Below are 18,186 nucleotides of genomic sequence, written 5' to 3'. Positions count from 1 at the left end.
ATGGTCTAAGAAAATGTGACAGGGTTTGTTAATAGAGGTACTTTCTCATCTTACATGAAGTTTTATAAAATAATCTCTACATCAAAAGTACCCTTCAGATGGGGGCTTTGCTTTTCACCTAAATTCAGATGTTTAGAATGTGCCATTTAAAATGTTTGAACTAATTGTCTAGACCCCTTTGTGATCCATGGAAGGGGCTATTCCCAAGGGAGAACTCATCGGATTTGCATTACGTGTTATTTTTCAGCAGTCGTACCCTAGTCTGTTTTTCTCTCTTGCATCTTCACAGGGTCTCTCTCAGCCATTCCAGCCATCTCTGTCTGTAGCTTTCCCAGACTACCAACAAATTTCCCAGAGGATGGGACACCTTAACCTTGGGCCACAGCCCTTATGCTTCACACAGCCTCACTCAAGGCATATAATGCACTGCCACAGCAGCATCTGCTGCTGGCTAAAGGAGAGGCCTCTCCTGAAACTGGCTACTTCAGCTAGGAGGCAGGACATTCTTCAGCCCAGCCACAAGAAGAAAGTGCTTTCTGTCACCATAGGGGGAACAGTATCACAAATGTACAGACTCTTCCCTTTCTTTGAGAGACAACATACTGGTTTTTCATCCTTTTTTGCCTGAGGGCCCCCATCTTAACTTGTCATGAAAGTCATGGTGTTGCCAGATTTGTACCCCAGCTTGAGGTGACATCAGTGCATCTTGCTTCCTTGGCGTGGGTCATGGCACATGTGACATGTGACATTGTTGTACCACTCAGCACTGCGCTGCCTGGCTGCAGTCAGCAGTGACAGCAGCTGCCCAGTGCCTCCAGACACAGCAGGTTACCTGCTCCAAGGACACACAGGTGCAAAGGGGCAGCCTGCACAAAGGCCCAGGCACACTTGGGAAAGCTTCTCAGAGTCACTTTGCTGTGCTGCCGTGCATTGCAGGGGCTCTGCTACTCCCTGTGCTCCTTAATTAGGCCATTGAAAATGTCAGTGCATTGTCTCAGCTACAGCTGTGTCTTCCACCCCAGGTACCTGGGTCCTGCTGTTGCTGTTTCAGGGTGTCTCAAGACAGGCTTGGAGACAGTCTTTGCTGTTTTCTTACCACACTACCTTGTGTGCCTTCTAGGTAAGACTGCTTGTCAGAGTGTGCTGTTACACATAAGGTTTTTCACTGTTGCCAGCAAAGGGTGTATGACACCTGCTGACTCCTGCATCCTAACATCTTCCCCTGAGGAGAGCCTGTCCTCTCAGGTTTGCCTCTGACATCTGTCCTGTTCTCATTCACAAATCCAAGGCTGGCCTCACCATGTCTAGCAGCTGTACCCAACACTAGCAAGGTGGCTTAGGAGCATTAGGGGTTTAGTAATGCAGCAGGTCGTGTGGAATGATTGAGCAGGCACATCCTCACATGCTTGAAGTTCACTGGGGTTTTTTTGTAAAATGTTTTTTAGTTAGAAAAATATTTGTTTGGACACTGTTCCATATAAATTCTTACCACTGTGCAAGGTCTCAAGGTTCCTCACTAATGACCACTTTTACACATCATGAGTTACCTAATATTGAAAAATAATTTTGGGGGAATGAGACTTTGCTTCACCACAGAGATAAACAAATACTGATGAGGAATTTTATCTTTATTTCATGATGTTAGCACAATAAACTCACACAGTAGCATTGATTTGTACTTATTTAACAAAATACATTTATAGCAATTTACAAATTATTTTCCATCTGAAAACATGGCATAACATTTTATTAAACACAATACTTTATATAGAGAATTCTCATTTAAAAACATATTTTATTTTTAAGTATTTTCTTTTCTCAGTAAAGCACAGCCTAACAAAGGAATTCGTGCCTGTTAGCAAGTAAGAAAATCAGAACACTAAGAAGATGTCACCTGTCAATTTATTTGATTAATTTTAAATTAAGGTACCAGTGGAATGTAAACAAAGAGTAATTTTACAAAAGGCTCCTTATCAAATATACATGCAGAGGTCTGAGTTCCAATGTATATATTATTACATTTCTGCTCTCTAACGTAATATAATTTGATAAGCCATTATTAAAAACAGTAGCCTTTGGCACTTTGAGTAAAAAAGAATATATCAATATTTATGTATAGAACATAATTTCAATGATTACACAAGAGCTTTAAAATCTTTTTTTAAGAAATAGGAAACTTTAGGAAAAATATCACACTGCACTTGAAATAGTGCAGCAAGTTTTCGAGTAATAAAAGCAACATATATGCCAATATATATCTGACTAAAACCAAGGAATAAAGAACAAACACTCCCACCAGGAATCCTGCTGTTTCCAAAACAGCTAAATTGCCAGAGGGAAAGTTTTCTAATCTTTGCTTTATTGCCATTATTCTCCATTTCAATTTTCCTTTATTTTCAGGTTCATCTACTTATGTTCTTTTCCCCTGCACTTACAAACTAACAAATGATTGCATCTTATTTCCCTGCACTGATAGGCCAACAGTGTTTATGTCTTACCCATTCCTTTAAAGCTAATCCTACCTCCTTTACCCTGTACCTAGACTAAACTAAATCCAAAGGGTTTAATTCATGACAGTCCAAGTGTTTTTAATTCCTAGGAATCTTGTACAAAATTTCATATTGAATACCAAGGACTAAAGATACATCCTTTTGAAAAGAAAAAACAATCCCGACTTGTAAATACTAGCATCTGAGAACTTATTTCTAAAAAAATTACTTTTTTTTTTCTTTTTCTCCTGGTATCTACGATTATTTTTCCCAGCTGATGTGCCTTAAAGTGTGTCTTCGACATACAGTGCCTTTAACATACACAATATGCTGCAACCCTACTGGGTAGCTTCTTGCATGCAACCTGCAGAATACTTTCTCCCAATCATCCTAAGTGTGATGGGGTCATCTTGTATCAATAACAGAAAGAGTGTGGTGATTTCCTTAAGGACTGACACTCTTCCACAGCACTGGGTGATGGGCAGGTGAGGGAAGCATTGCATGGCACAGTTGACAGTAAGCATTCAGCTAAGCCTGAAGCACCTGTAAAACTGGGAAGTACACATAAAGCTTTCCATTGATTCGCAAACACCATCCTCATACTTGTGAAATTGCTTAGGATTGGGGCTGGGTTTGGAATTTTGTTTTGGTTTGGAGGTCTTTTTTTGGGTTTTTGTTTTGTTTGGTTTTATATTGTTGCTGGGGTTTTTTGGTGGTTTTTTTTGGTCTATGTTTGTGTTGTGCTGTTTATCTTATTGAACAGGGTGATTCTTCCTTCTACCTCCTATTTGCCAGGGGTAGGGTGCGCTTTTCCTTAGAGTTTTGTGGGGCACGGTCTGTAGACAGGTTCTGACTATAGAGAATGTATCTGGTTCTCTGATACCCTAAGTAAGAAGAGGACTTAGACCAAAACACTTCTCTCAAGAAGCCAGAGAACAGACCTAATCTTCTGCTTCTTATTCAGTGAGAGGACTGCTAAACCATTCCCTTCCCCTCCTAGCAGGGGAGCTGGCAGGTGTCTGAGAGTAGTTCTCTTTCAGGAAGAAATAGGAGAGAATGAAGAGCTGCAGTGGGTGAGCACTGCCTCTGGCTTCCTTCAGGGTTTAAGTCAGAGCCAAATGAAATTAGGCATTTCTTCTAGGAGGCCCATTCTAGGGCATGCCATGTTTATTCCTTTCAGAGCTTATCCTTTCAATAATTTTTGGCAATGGGGATTTTTAGCAGGCATGTTTTTTGGTTATATCCAAAGCTCAGTATACTAAAATAATTCATGTTCTCTCAGGTGCAGAGACCTTTTATATTCTGAAGTGGCAGTGGTGGGAAAAATATCATGCTTAAGAAGGCTCTGGAGGGTGTCTCAATGGAGGTGAACTGCAGCAGTGGCACAATGCAACACTTGTTCAGTGATTCTGCAATACCAAGGCATTCCATTCTTTAAAGTGAAGCACAAATCCCCTACGTGATGGTGGCTGGGGTGAAACTTGTGATTGTTCTTGTGGTATATTAAGCAAGTGAGGTGAATGACTGCTTTTAAGTGTGAGCTATGATATTAATTTCTGTCTCCTTGGAAGCTGGTCAGGAAAGTTGCCATCTATTTATATTTACTCATGGTTCACCTTTCACATTTGCACATCTTGCAGTTATTGGTGTTCTGCATTATTTGTTTAAAAACTAATAGAAAAATGGAAGGGTTGATGAAGGACAGAATAAGAAGTTTAAAAATGTAAAATCTGAATCACTTGTAGTACTTGATAAGACCCCTTAAAAATGTAATTTAAAACAATTCTACAAGTTAGCCCACTAAGAAGCAGCCTCTTCATTAGTAGCACCTGTTCTTAAACAAAAGTTGAGCAGCAGCAGCAAAACTATTCAAAATATAGTCATTCCATTCTAATGGAATGTCACCCACACATTTTTTGTTGCAGTAGACATCTTAAAGGACTACACAAAACCTTTGCAATCTTTGAATGTGACAGATCCACTATAACAAAGCTGTAAATATTTCCTATGCTAAATGAATGCAGCCAGCATCATCATAGTATTAGCAATATTACTTGTAAAGTAACTTCACATCAATATGTCATGTTTGCAGAGCCTAATAATTATGCAATTTTTTAAAACATGTAAAGTTATCATCAGCACCATCCTGTATTAAAGATTTGGTGCAAATTATGCAAAGGTGAATATATACCACTGATACAGCCTTTGCTGTGAAAAAGTCAGTCAATTTTGGACACAAATATAAAATAAAAAGTTGGCACATTCAGGAATTACAGTGTCTGTGTTCAACACCATTCTTTTAATTGACATCATCACCCTCAGATAAATGTTTTGAATCTGAAGAAACAAGTTGCATGAAAATGTTTCACATTAGTTCTGGCATTGTGCTTTTCCCCCCACCACATGCTTTTCACAGGCTCATGCCCATTGCACATCAGAAATGCAGGGCTGCTGGTCAATAATTTGGCACATAAAGGTAAATATTAGCTCAAAACAAAGAGGCAGAACCTGTGTCAAGATGTGTTTACTTTGTGGTGGCACGGACCAACTGATATGTCTCCTCTCAGTCCTTGTACGCTCGTGTGGGGGATGTGCCTTTGTAGAAGATGTTTCTGGTGTTCTCTGGACTGCTTCCTCTCTCAGGGATTAAAATGATGTTACCTTTTCTTCGAAGTGTTGAGTCCCGGCTAGAAGAAATGGACAGAGTCTCTGAGCCAATCTCACTTCCTTCCACTGGTGTGACTCTTATTGTAGTGATTCCATGATGGTGATGCTCAGTGTTATCTATGTTGCTTCTTTTCCTGTCACCTGACCCATAACTGTCTTTTAAGGAGTCACAGCTCTCAGAGTCTCTGTTAAGATCATTTAGCTCATATGTTTGACGAAGAGTGACTTTTTCAGGACCTTTCCATTTCCATGACCCACTTCCTTCACCTTCTGATGGCATCTGAATTACAGGTCTGTTATTTTCTGGATGGGCCTCAACCCTAACAATGCTACTTGGCTCATGGTCTGTCAAGGTTTTATATCTGATGGCTCCTGTACAGGTCACTGTGCTTCCCTCCGAACTCTTTGGACTGCCCTGAAGCACTCCTTGCTGCTTAGACATGGCTATTACTTGCATGATTCTTGGCTGGCTATTGCTCCTGCATGCAACACTCTTCTCAGCAGCTTTCAGCCATTTAGCTCTAGCTGAACTACTTTTGGGTGATGTGTTCACGTTCTCCTGAGTCTCTTCAGGAATGTGTACTAGCTGGGATGAGCCAGGACGGGACTGAATAGAGACTCTTGGCCCGCCAGTAAGACCTGAGTTGTTGCAACCTGGAACACTGCCAGGTTGGATTTTCAGGTATTGGCTAGTTGGTCCATGATGATCACCATTTACACCCACTCTGGAGGGTTCTGAGCTTGACCTCATTTCAATAGCCCTTGGTGGTGACTGGCCAGATTCAGTCTCTATTACTTGCAGGGACAACTTTCGACTTTCATTCTTGTTCTTCCACTGGGACAGCAGCTGTTTGGAACGGGCAGAATCCATTGATGCATGTATTGTTGCATTGCGTCTTGCTGGATCTTCCAAGGATGGTGTGTTGACTCTTGGCAAAGTGTTGCTGAAAGTAACCATGTTTTCCTTTCCCATTGGGCTTCGTGGTGTTATTATTTCCACATCAGCATTTGCTCTCTTGAGATTGGTCAGAGAGCCTGAATCTCTGTGGTTTCTATTCAGGATACTTCCTGTACGGTGAGAGACAATGCCATCGCTGCTGCTGCCATTTTTACCTGGCAGGATTCTGTTGGCATCTTGACTGAGGTCTGTCAATGATCTTAGAGGTTCTCTGTGAAAATTTGGGTGAAACACATTCTCGTCACTTGGTAAGAAGTTCCCCACAGCATAGAGGCCCTGATATTTGGACAGAAGCATCAACAGTCAGTTAAGAAAGTTAAGAAGGACACATTTTAAGGTACTTCAATTGCATTCTTTTGCTTTTATATATAATTCAGTGACATAATTACTCCAGCTAAACTGACAGCTTTGCAAGTAAGCATACTAGTATATTTCCTCACTGGTATAGGCCAAATTCTGTCCTCAATCTGGTACCTCTAGGTATGTATGGAGTAATCTCACTGGGGCATATTATTCATGGCAATAAATAGTCAAGGTTAGGATTTAGCCTCCATGAGCTTTCTTCTTTTTATCAAGCAACAGATACAGCTACAGAAATAATGTTTTGCTAGAAAAGTAGCAAAATAGATGTTTGCAGTCTCTTAGGCAAAGCTATTTTACAGCCATACTACTGTCTACCCTGATTTACTGAATCTTGTTACAGCTTGAGTTGTTCTCTGCTGTCTGCAGATTTTTTTTACTGCACAATAACCATGTAATACAATATCTACATCATAGAAAAATTTATCAACTTTAAATCAATTGCTTTCCAAGCTATGCAGAACTTTAATAATATTTACTTCTAAAACATTTTCCTAATCAGTAGATTCACAATAAAGTGCTGTCATTTTAAAAAGACTCCACTGAGGGTATTCTGTGAGAGGGTCAAATATCTGACTAAATCACTTGAGTTACTTTACTTGTTCTTTATACTCCTTTCAGAATTATTAGTAGTTTCACAGTATTTCACATCCTCCTACATGTGTGTAGTTTTGAGGGCAGATTTACGGAGCACTGAGTATCCAGGAAAACATACTCTCTGCTGTATGATGTCACACAACAGTATATGAAGACCTAACAAAATACACTTGCTACAATATTTCAAACCTGGGGACAGCAGCTCCATTTAGGTAAATCTACAACAGAGAATCATTTGAAATAATATTCTTGACAGAATACCTTTCTGCTCACAGTGCAATCATAGAAGCTGAATTTAGTAGCTGATAGGGTTTCTGTAATTACCCTGACTGCTGTTTCTTCTGCGGCTGTGAAAGACATTTTTCCCTGGTCATCTTTGAAGACCATCTGCAACTACGTCAGGTTTTGTTATGACAGAAAAAAGGGGGTCAGGAAATGAACTTATTTTAGTGTAATAGTAAAATTCATCATTGACTTCTTGGGGGTAAAACCATCCCACTGCCTGTTAAAACTTTTCTGTTCACCTGCCTACACTCAAGCAGTGGTGTCAGCAGAAGCTCTGATTGCCCCCAGGCACCTGTGCTACTCTCTGAGCAGTCGGGGAAGCAAATTCCTGCTGGAGACATACTGAGAGCAGCAAGTGAAAGCAAATGCTTGATGAGCTTCCTACTGACAGATATGACCTACATGCTTCCTTACAGGACCTTCCAAGGTGCTCCATCTCTTTTGACACAGTACAAAGGAAAAGCATAGGAATAACCTGATTTGACCATCCATTTTCCCCTGCATGTTTTTCCTAAGAATTCCAAAGAATGACAAGTGTATAATATTGTCTTTATTTTCTTGCAAATTCAGCAATTCACTCAGATGACTTGCTCATACTAATTCAGTAATTTTTTGAGATCATAAAGCAGACACTGTCAGTATCAACTCAGGTAAGCAACAAATTTTAAGTGTAGATTAGAAAAGATTAATATTTTTAAGTATTAAATAAAGCACATAAAGTTAGAACCATTTCTGTATACAATGCCAGATGATGATATTCCACTTTATGCACTGTTATGGAACTTTACACTGAAATATTTGTTTGCTTTTTCCTGTTTGCTTTTAAAGTCTTTATCCCTAATTCATCATCTTCAACACATATTGACTTTATTTATATTTATAGTATGTGAGCATGATGAAAAGTTTTCATAAAAATAACCAGTACTCTTATTCCAGCCTTATAAGTTTAATTTTTTAAAACTTAACCATGACTATTATATTTACCAAGTAGAGAGCAATTCCTCCTCCTATGAGAAAGCCACAGTAAACATCAACTGGATGATTCTTATACTGGGTGATACGAGTCAGACCGCATATAATTCCACAGATGATAAAGGCAAAGACCAAGAGAGGTTTAAGAAGTTTTGAGGAATCTGTTAATGTAGAATTGAAGTACATCTTGAAAAAGAAAGAAATAAAGAAGCAGTTGAAGAAACTTAAATATACCTAAGAGGATTTAAATTTCTTACGTTCGGTGTTTCCATGTTTCTTTTATATACAGATTACTAGTACACAGTAATATTACAAATAATAAATTTAATTTTACTTTACAGCCCTGTTAAAATTTGCTCACTTTCTGTAGAAAGATCTGAAATCACAAGGAATGGATTTCCAGAAACAGGCAGTGTTGCTAATTGACATCAACTAGGATAAGTATTTTATGCCTCAATACTGTTGCCAATCAGCGCCTAAATGTTCTATAAATGTGACTAAGGAGCCACTGCTTGTGAAATACAGAAGCCAGATATCATGCTAGATAAATGCAATAACCTGTTCCAACAAAAGCTGCCTCCAGATGCTTTAGAGAGCCATTTCTCTACTGAGGGCCATAGTATCAAGGAGGTTACAAAAATTAAGTGGAGGTAGTTCATCAGTGTTATTCCAAATTCTGACCTTTCTCTGGGCAGAATTAATTCTGGCAAGCTCCCACTACATGCACAATACTATTATCTAATGTCATTAACAGTTTGTTACTGTTGTTTTCTCTGATTTTTATAGCACAAGTGATAGAATTACTTTTTAAACTTCAAGTAAGTTGTCTATAGTACAAACATTGTGGGCCATACTGAAGAAATGTTACTGCTCAGAAGTGCAAAATCATCTGTGATTGTTGCAGCATGTCCCACAATTCTCTGCTAGTGACTGATGGGTTTTATTCGCTTGCTTTGCAGTAACGCCTTGAAGGCCTCTGGGAATGATTGTGCCATTTCATCCATGCTGCAAATCTCTGGAGGTGAAGTCAAACTACCTCACAGCAATGTATGGCCCTTAATGTCTGAAGTTTAGAAGAAGCAAATCAAGTGAAGACAGCAACAAAGAAAAGGAAGCATACATAACAGTTAATTTGACTGGTGAGTTAAAATATCACTCTCTGAGATAGATAAATACTGCATTTTATATGAGGCATCAAACATACTTTAACATAACACTTTTGTTTGCTTCTTAACAAAGGATATTAAGCAATTGAATATTTTCCTTATTCTTTAACAGCTACAATAAAACCAGCTTTATTAGTAGCTTTATTTTGCTTTCAAAGTGGTAGGACAAAAACATCCATCCATCCATCCAAGATATCCAGGCAACACATAATTTTACAATATACAGCAAATTACTTTCTGACTTTAGTCTTGTGTAAATTAAACTGAACAGAGCTGGTTACTCACCGAAATGTACACTGCTGCAAAGGCTGCCAGGGTGGCATGTTGAGAAGGGAATGACTTTCTGCCAAGGAAGGACACTCAAATTATACTTCTCAGTTCAAATGCACAGTGCTAGTGCTTATTGAAAAAAACACTGGGTGGTACAGCCATCTTATACTTCCTAAGCAATATGTGATTTCTCAGTAACATTTGTCATTGGGTGACATTTTTCTCAGAGAGAGGCAAACTACATATTTATTTGCTATGTCTGTAGGTTTATTTAAAAGAAAAAAAATTCATCACTTTACATCATGACAGAAGCTAATGGAGCACAACAACATAGGAAGGGTATTTTAAGAATTGCTGGGCCCCTTTTTGATGGCCAGAGAAAGAGAATAAATGAAAACATGTCCAAACTCTGAGACAGTAGGCAATATCAGGTCTGCTCTTGAAATTGCTGAGGGCCTTCTTCTCCCATTGAAAACCTGGAGACTTGAATGATGTGGGCTGAACTATTTCAGTTCTCTAAAAACAACTAAAGTGATGTGAATGCAAAGGAGGTTTTTACATAGTAGATAGAGAAAAAAAGCTGGGTTTGAATTCAGTAATTCCTGTTCTGCAATGGACATCTAGATCACAGAAGCCCTAAAAAAAGTCTATGACCTCTGAGCTCTAGGAATGAGTCAGATAGAGTGAGGATTTCTCTATTTACAATGGTATAGATATGTAATGTAACATGCTGCATGTCTTGGTGAAGAAGGGTATGTCTACCTTGCAGTCACAACAGCAACTTTCACCCAAGAAAGCTCAGCTTGGAATAAATATTTCAGCTATAAATTGGCTTCACAGATGGGTCTTGCCACCCTAACTGGGCTCCACATAGTAAATTTCCTAGCAACACCTGAGTGAGCTAGTTTAAAATAGCAGAGACAGTTCTTTAACTTTAGACAGACATTTGTTCTGCAAAGCAGCAGAGTCTGCTTTCTAAATTTCTTTCCTGTGCGTTTTGCCTTGTCTGCTCTATATAATTAATTGGCAGTTAAAAATGTGCATGTGATTCAGTGTGAATGCCACTCTGCTGACCTGAATTGGAGCCTATGGCTCCAGCAGGTTCATTACTCTGGCCAAGATGAAATCTGCGTGGCTCCTTTTGCATTTCTAAAGACAGACCTAAATTCTTCTTCATCTTATTTTATTTTTAACCTCCCTGAACAAATCTTTCAAAAATAGTATTCCTGCCGAACAAGCTCAGGGTTGAGGGCTGGCAAATAAAGACATGAAAAATAAAAGATAAATGTTTATAATTGCTAATCAGCTCTTTTACCCTTTGCAGGTTTTAATGAAATAGAAGTCTGTTTAGAGTCTCTGTGGAGCTAATGTGTATATTTGAGTTTATGAACTTTTCTACCACTTAACCTTAATTTGATGGCATTTTAATAGTATATAAGGTGTGTCACAATGGCACAGTCAATTTTCTCTTTATTCTCTTTTCTATTCACAAGCTTTCAGGACAAACACAGACTAAATGCACTCTCAGTACTCTCTACTGGTGTCACTGCTTTTGTTCCTCTATTTGTTAACTTTTAGTCTCAAATGAAAATAACTCCAGCTAAAAATATGTTGCCTTTTTGTATGGCTCTGTATTGAAAAAGTGAACAAAGGTCTCAAAGAAAACATATCCTGAACTCTGATGACAGTCTATCACTAAATGCTTGTGCATGAGGATGTGTAGAGGGGGAACAACAATGAGAGTCCTACTGAGAGAGAGAGAGTCACACTGAGTCAGAACATCAGAGATGACAGAGGACAGAGACCTCACTAGAGAGCTGAACAAAAGTGACTGAATAGGCTCTTTGAAGATAATAGAAGAAAAGATGGACAATAGGAACCATTGGAAATTTGGGGATGTTGCAGAAAAATGATTTGATGTAATCAGTTGGATAATTAGTGCTCCTCTCTATGCTTTTCATACAGGAGTCCAGAGGCAAATTTCTGGAGCCAAAGTTTCTGGGAAGTACAAATCAAAAATGAAGGCCATTAGCAAACTCAGAACAAATTCCTTCCAAACTGAAATTATTGAACTCAACCTCTTGTACTGCAGGAGTTATACCATAGTTTCTATATAGGTGACTGAAGGAAGTAGCAAATGCTGCTGAAGAACCAGCAGCAAGTGCTGCTTGCTGTGGTAAAGTTGAGATTGGAATAAGGAAATAACAACACAATAAAGGAAATATGCAATAAAATTGAATTAAGGAGAAATTATGGGTGGTGCCAGAGTATTATAGATAGCGAAATGTATCATCTGTGATGGGAATAACTTTGACATATCAATATATATTTTTTTGACATATCAGTATATGTTCTTTGACATATCAATATAGTTGTTTTTCTAGGGAAACAGAAACACCCAAAACCTGATTGATTAGTCTTAATATGTTACAACTAATTTCATTGGTTTTTTAGAAGTGATGGTATTTAACTTAGGAGTGATTGGTGATTTTGGAATGGCTGCAGGCAGTCAATTCAAAGCAGCAGACATCATGTTTCAGATAGTGAAATGAATGAGATGTAATTGTGAATATTTTTCTGCCTGCTCTTATTGTAATCATGTCCTTATTTCCCTGGGACACCATGCAGTTGCAAGACACTGCTTGCAAGCATCAGACTTCACTGGCAATACCACAGTAACAGCAAATGATTATGGGGAAAGAGATGTAAAACCAATTAGAAGTACCATGCAAAAAAAGACAGGTTCAGGAAAACACAGCTTTGTACTATCATGGTATTTCCTCTAGAAAGATGTTTTTTTCAATGCTGTTTATATTAAAAAATTAATTAGAGATACAGAAAACAAACTTGTCCAACAAGTCCCAAACACCTGAGCTGTAATGTATGTTATACAGAGGTCTCAGACCAAACACTAGGGAGACTTTTTCCCCTGCCTGTTACAGGTAACTTACCCACATACCACTTCCTAAAGCAGTAGAAGCTATACATAGTGACAACTGTATAGGAAATTGCCTCCTTGGAGGAGCAGAACTGCTGCTAATGACTGTACTTTGGAACCTGACAAGGTCTTCCAAAGACCATTGCTAGACTAATACCTTTATGGAGAAAATTGAACATCACTAAAAAGACATTTATGCATTCACCTTTAACTCATTCAGACTTTAACTAGGGAAAAAAAATCTTGAAACTGGAACAGAAAATAAAAAATAAAATCAATACTTAAAAATGTACACAATGAAGAACAGAACCAACCTTCCAGCGTTGATAATATTGAGATCAGCTCCTGAGCAAATATCTTCCACAACATATGAATTCTCTGAACAAGATACGTTTAAGGATGTATAGTTAGGCTTGCAAACAGTCAGGAAGTATGGGGCCTGATATCCTGTTGATAGCTGTATAATATCAGTAACAAGAGCAGTTGCACAAAGACCAAATACATGAACACCTAGGAAAGAAACCAACGGAGCTTGTTAATTATATTATATGCATTAATTAGGTTGATTAATTGAGCAAACGACATTGAACAGAGCTCTGATGGCTTTGGTTATCGGACTTAAGAGAATTTAAATACAGAAAATGCAGAATAAAAGCTTATTGCAAAGCTGAATTCTTTAATATAAAAATTAGGATAGTTTATGCTTGTTTTCTTCCTGTTGATACTTAAAATTTTGTTTTAATGTCTTGATGTCCTCTAATATCTTTTCATCAAAGAGACCTACACTGGAGATGCTTCAGTTTGGAAAGAATTTTTCTGAATTGACTAAAGAGTAGACAACTATTTGAGGAGAGGATATGTACTTATCCAGTCCTTGGAGTTTCCCACAGGCAGACAGGTTTTTAGGAGGATGCACAACTGCCCATTAGATCATTGAAGACCTGTTCTCTTTCTGCTACCACAGAATCACCAGCTAGTTATGACTTTGGCTACCTTCACACCTCTGATGTTTCTTAAGTATTGTGTCCTTGTCACTAATCCAAATATTTCATAAGGGATCAATGCTTCAGACTGATTAATAATGCCAAATTCACAAGGCAATTGAAGTAATGCAATTGCTTTACTGAACATTTTCAACTGCAATTCTCCTAAAGATTTACCTATCATTCCCACTTTTATTCATAGAGATAAATTTATTTTTCATCCTACAACTGACAGAATGTTAAAGCCATTAAAATATTAAAAAACTTCAAATTCAGAGTGGGAATTTGGGATGAAATTCGTGTGTCTTTGTTTCCTTGGTGATACCAAACAGAAGAAGTGGATGTGGGGTATGTTTACAGTCCTCCTTGCTCATGGTGTAATCCACAAAGCCTTTGCTTTCTTCCTCACTGCTGCTTTTATGAAGCTTTACTGGTCACAGGTTGCTTAACCTCACTTGTCACTACCTCCCTGTTTGCCAGACTACCAAAACCCAGGTAACATCTGTTGTACCAGGTTTTCAGTCTGCTGTCCTGCTGGTTGTCTTTGCCTAGGCTGCCTTCTCTAATGAAAGTTCTGAAACAGAGCAAACCTTTTCTTTAGCCACTCATTGGGAGAGGAAATTAACTGTAAGAAAGGGATCAAAGTCCAGTTGCCTTTCAAATTAGAACTTTTCATAAATGACAATTAAAAGTAAAATGAAAGAATTTGACATGTTCCTCTATCATTTAAGTTGCCAGATTCTAGCTCTTCTTGAGAGGCAGATAAACACATTCCAGAAAAAGAATGTCAAACCTACTGAGAGTTTCTGACAAGTTTTCCCTGTCATGCTGAATACTGTGACAGGTGGGTTGAATCCTTATGATGCACTGAAGACAGGCAGGGGAAGCTATACACCAAAATAATTAAAAAGCAGCCAGCTCGAGGTGGGCATGGAAGGAAAAAAATTACTCTTTTAGAAATACTGACAATAGTACAGGAGAGGAAAGGGAAGATGGAGAGTGTAGATGCTGCATTACTGAGTATGGGGCTGCTCTGTTGCATTTTTTCTCATGTTTTCTAGCAGAAGATCTATGCTAGTGACAGTTCTGCACTGTTCTGAAAGGCTGTTTCAGAGAAGCAAACCTGCATGGTGAAAACTGAATGTGTGTGGAAAGTTCTTTTTTGTGAGTAACAATTGAAACTCACCTACAAATCTGACAGCTCTTCTAAGAAAAGAATTGAAGTTGCATCCTCCTGCATTAATATTGGCTTCTGTTCCAATCCCATTTCTTCTTTTGGACAGGCAACAGTAGAGAATTCCTTCTCCTATCATTATCTGCAATGACAAAGGAGACATTAAATTGAATGTAGCACTTACTCAGAAGATCCTGGTTGAATTTAAAGGGCTGTAATATAACTGTAATACAACCAATGTCGTCCACTGACATGCACTCAGCTTTAAAAGATTTGTATTAATATGTAAACATAAAGTAATGCAACTTAGCCTGAATGAGGGCAGGCAAGAAGATGGCCCTGAAATTAAATGCAAATGGCATATCCAGGCCTTGATCTACAGCTGAAACTTGATGCTTCTACAATAAAAAAGCAGTAATTATAAAATATCCCCTCTAAAATAATCCAGAGCCACTGCAATATCTTAGTGCTCCTAAAGTGGTTTTAGCATTCAGTCTTGGCCACAGGCCTAGCAATCTCAAGCAGCTTCTAATTATGTGACAGCCTGTTCTTCTGTATTTGTTTAATTTGGCTTGGGTTTTAACCTGATCCAGAGGAGCAGAAAAAGTTCTGTCCTTATGGTCCCTCACAACACACCAAGCAAAACAGATTATGACCAAAACCCTGGACAAGAGTGTATAAAAGGAAGAATATAAGTAAAAAATGGTGTCACTTGCTGGAAAATCCAACAGTTATACATTTGCAGTCTCAGATTTTATTGTTTTCCTTGTTCGGTAGTGTGACTATTTTGAATTCTGTACAGGATTTGTACAGAGTTCAAAGGATTGGATTGAAATATTGCAATTAATGAGGCAGTTCTCACCAGCAAAAGCAGAATCACTTTGCCTATCCGCAGCTGCATTGAATACAAATCCATGCAATGCCCAAAGCTTATAATTCAATGGGATGCCAAAGCATCTGAATTATGCTGAACCTGCTGTAATTACTGGTAGTATTTGTCTATACTAACATCTCCACCCTAGGAAAAGGCAGGTAAAGTGGAAAAGCTTAGTCTAACTCTTTATTAGCTAAAGTTTTAATAAGTTAAAATTTCTTGACGAGGAAGATCAAAGTACTGAAGGTTTTCTTACAACATGGAAAAGCCAATGATAAGGGTTATTTAAAGAATTCTAATTAGCTGAGAACTATGGCCACTGTTATCTGTCTATATTTTATCAATCTATTGCTGAAACTTCCCAGAGAAACCAGTAGTATTCCAAACTTAAAACTCAGAAAAACTCTAATAGTTTTTAGTCAAGTTCTAGGGAATGTCTGGTATGGGGAAAACACCAGACAGATGGATTAACAGGTGTGATAGAGCAAAAAACAACAATGCCTATGTCAAGGAAAATTCAGAGGCTGGCATTTCCACAGAAAAAACTCCCAGAGTAGACTGGGCAGTAGGACTGAAACTGCCAGCAGTGAATTTCTCTCCTTGAGAATTGATATCCCAGATCAATGTGTCCTGATATCCTAGTGATCTCTGTTGGAAAGGACATAGTTACCTCTAAGCAGGTTTTTAGTCAGTGGCTGATTAGAGTTTGAACCTTCACTGATATGATTAAATAACTGGTCCTAACATTTCTGAATGAGTAACTAGAGAGAAAGTCTATCAGAGGATCAGGTTCAGAGTTCTTTGAAGCAAATTGAAATCATGCTGCAATTCAGGTGTATATCTATGTTCCTGACATAAAATATCTATCTTGATAAATTCTTCAAGTCCAGGTCTTCCACATTGAAGTCTCCTGCAGTTTTGGAATACATACACAAAATTTCATCTATGCCACAAGCTATGAGACATATGTCAATAATACAAGTAGTTATTTTCTGTAACCCTTCAGGGCTACAGAACAGACCTGTTTAAATGCATTTGCTGCTTAATAATAATGAGAAAAGAAGCCCAAAGATAAAAACCAAAATGCAAAGCCCCAAAGCCAAATAGATCCTTGTGTAATAATGGCTTGGGAAAATAAGTCATAAAATTTTAGGGAGTTTTTTATATAAAAAAATACTGTAAAGTGAATAGATTTATATATGTTCTTCAGTCTTGGAGAAAGTATTATATCAACAAAAATAACAGAAAAAATACTATTCTAATATTTATATAAGGTTTTAAAGAGGAATTGACACTGGAATTTGCTTGTCTTGTTCCCCACACACACTTTTTTTTTTCTTATACATACACTCTTTGGTGATATTTAAAATGTGGCTTAATCACACCTGTATTTTATTGGGTATTGATGACTTCCTGCCTCATACTGCAGTAAGTCTCTGAAGTGTGGACAGAGGCCAGGATATGCAACATTACTGGAGATCCTCAATTCCTCACACAGCTCATGCTTTCTTTTCTATCTTTTACAGGGTTTATGAAGTATGTAATCAATTGAAATGTTTATGACAACTAACTTACAAAATGCTAAACTCTAAAATATGACAATAGCACAACTGTAATCTTTTTAAACTGAGCTTTACTGGTCTATTTTTCCAAAGAAAAATGGAAGGACTGGACAAAAATGTCCCCTAGTTCGTTAATTCCAAAGTGGTATTGAATAATAAGGAGTCAATGCCTTTGAAGCAGCTGAAGGGAGGTTGTGTATTTTGCACTGTCACTGCCCAGCCTCTAACTAAGACAGGCATCACATGCATGCTCACACCAATACAAATTAACTACACCTTCCTAAAGCTTGCAGCATTTAGCTAGTTGTGCTTTGAAGCTTTCGGAAATACTTTCTTTATCAAACTTTCTTTTTTATAGGCATGCTCAAGTATGGGTTTGAGTTCCTCACATGACATGCTTCTGATTAATTTTCTGTACTGCTGGTAGAATGATTCAAGCAAGAATAACATTTTCTATTGCAAAGTTGCATGCAATGATGAAAGAATTGAGTTATAATCAAAGCCCTTAATAAATACTATGTAATGAAAAAGGCATCTTTTATCCTGATTTAAGGTGTTTGATATTATCTAGGCTTAACATAATCTGTCTCAAGTAAAAGCCAGGTTTTCCCACCTACTGTGGCCCAAAGTAAGCCTAGACACATTTCTTCTATAGGTGTTTCGGAAAAGTCCAGTTTGTTCTCAGCAGAAACACTTAAGAAGACAGCCAAACCCCAATACTAACATTTTGCTTTTATCATAGTATTTGGTGTTTGCAACAATCATTTTCACCAGGATCACTTAGAGTCTTAGTTCCCAGTTGCTAAATGTATAATTTTTAGCCTGCTGGTTGTGCAAAATCTTTCAAAAACGGTTTCTAAAGCAACGGAAATCAAATGCAGTAAGAACTGT

At 38.0% G+C, this 18,186-nt stretch overlaps 1 protein-coding gene across 1 annotated transcript in view; it reads right to left on the bottom strand.

Annotated features, from left to right (window-relative positions):
• Positions 1-1,610: 1,610 nt before the first annotated feature.
• Positions 1,611-18,186, bottom strand: part of PLPPR4 (phospholipid phosphatase related 4) — a 31,079-nt gene continuing 14,503 nt past the window's right edge. Inside the window, exons 3-7 of the mRNA XM_021525383.2 lie at positions 14,872-15,001; positions 13,017-13,212; positions 9,780-9,837; positions 8,341-8,514; positions 1,611-6,390 (exon numbers count right to left, since the gene is read on the bottom strand). Coding sequence (XP_021381058.1) covers positions 5,053-6,390; positions 8,341-8,514; positions 9,780-9,837; positions 13,017-13,212; positions 14,872-15,001 — 1,896 coding nt within the window. The 3' untranslated portion in view covers positions 1,611-5,052. The remainder of the gene's footprint in view (positions 6,391-8,340; positions 8,515-9,779; positions 9,838-13,016; positions 13,213-14,871; positions 15,002-18,186) is intronic.

Source organism: Lonchura striata, chromosome 9 (genome assembly GCF_046129695.1).
Source record: "Lonchura striata isolate bLonStr1 chromosome 9, bLonStr1.mat, whole genome shotgun sequence".
NCBI lineage: Eukaryota > Metazoa > Chordata > Aves > Passeriformes > Estrildidae > Lonchura > Lonchura striata.
Note: the sequence above shows the minus strand (reverse complement) of the source record. Positions and strands in the feature narration are given on the sequence as shown.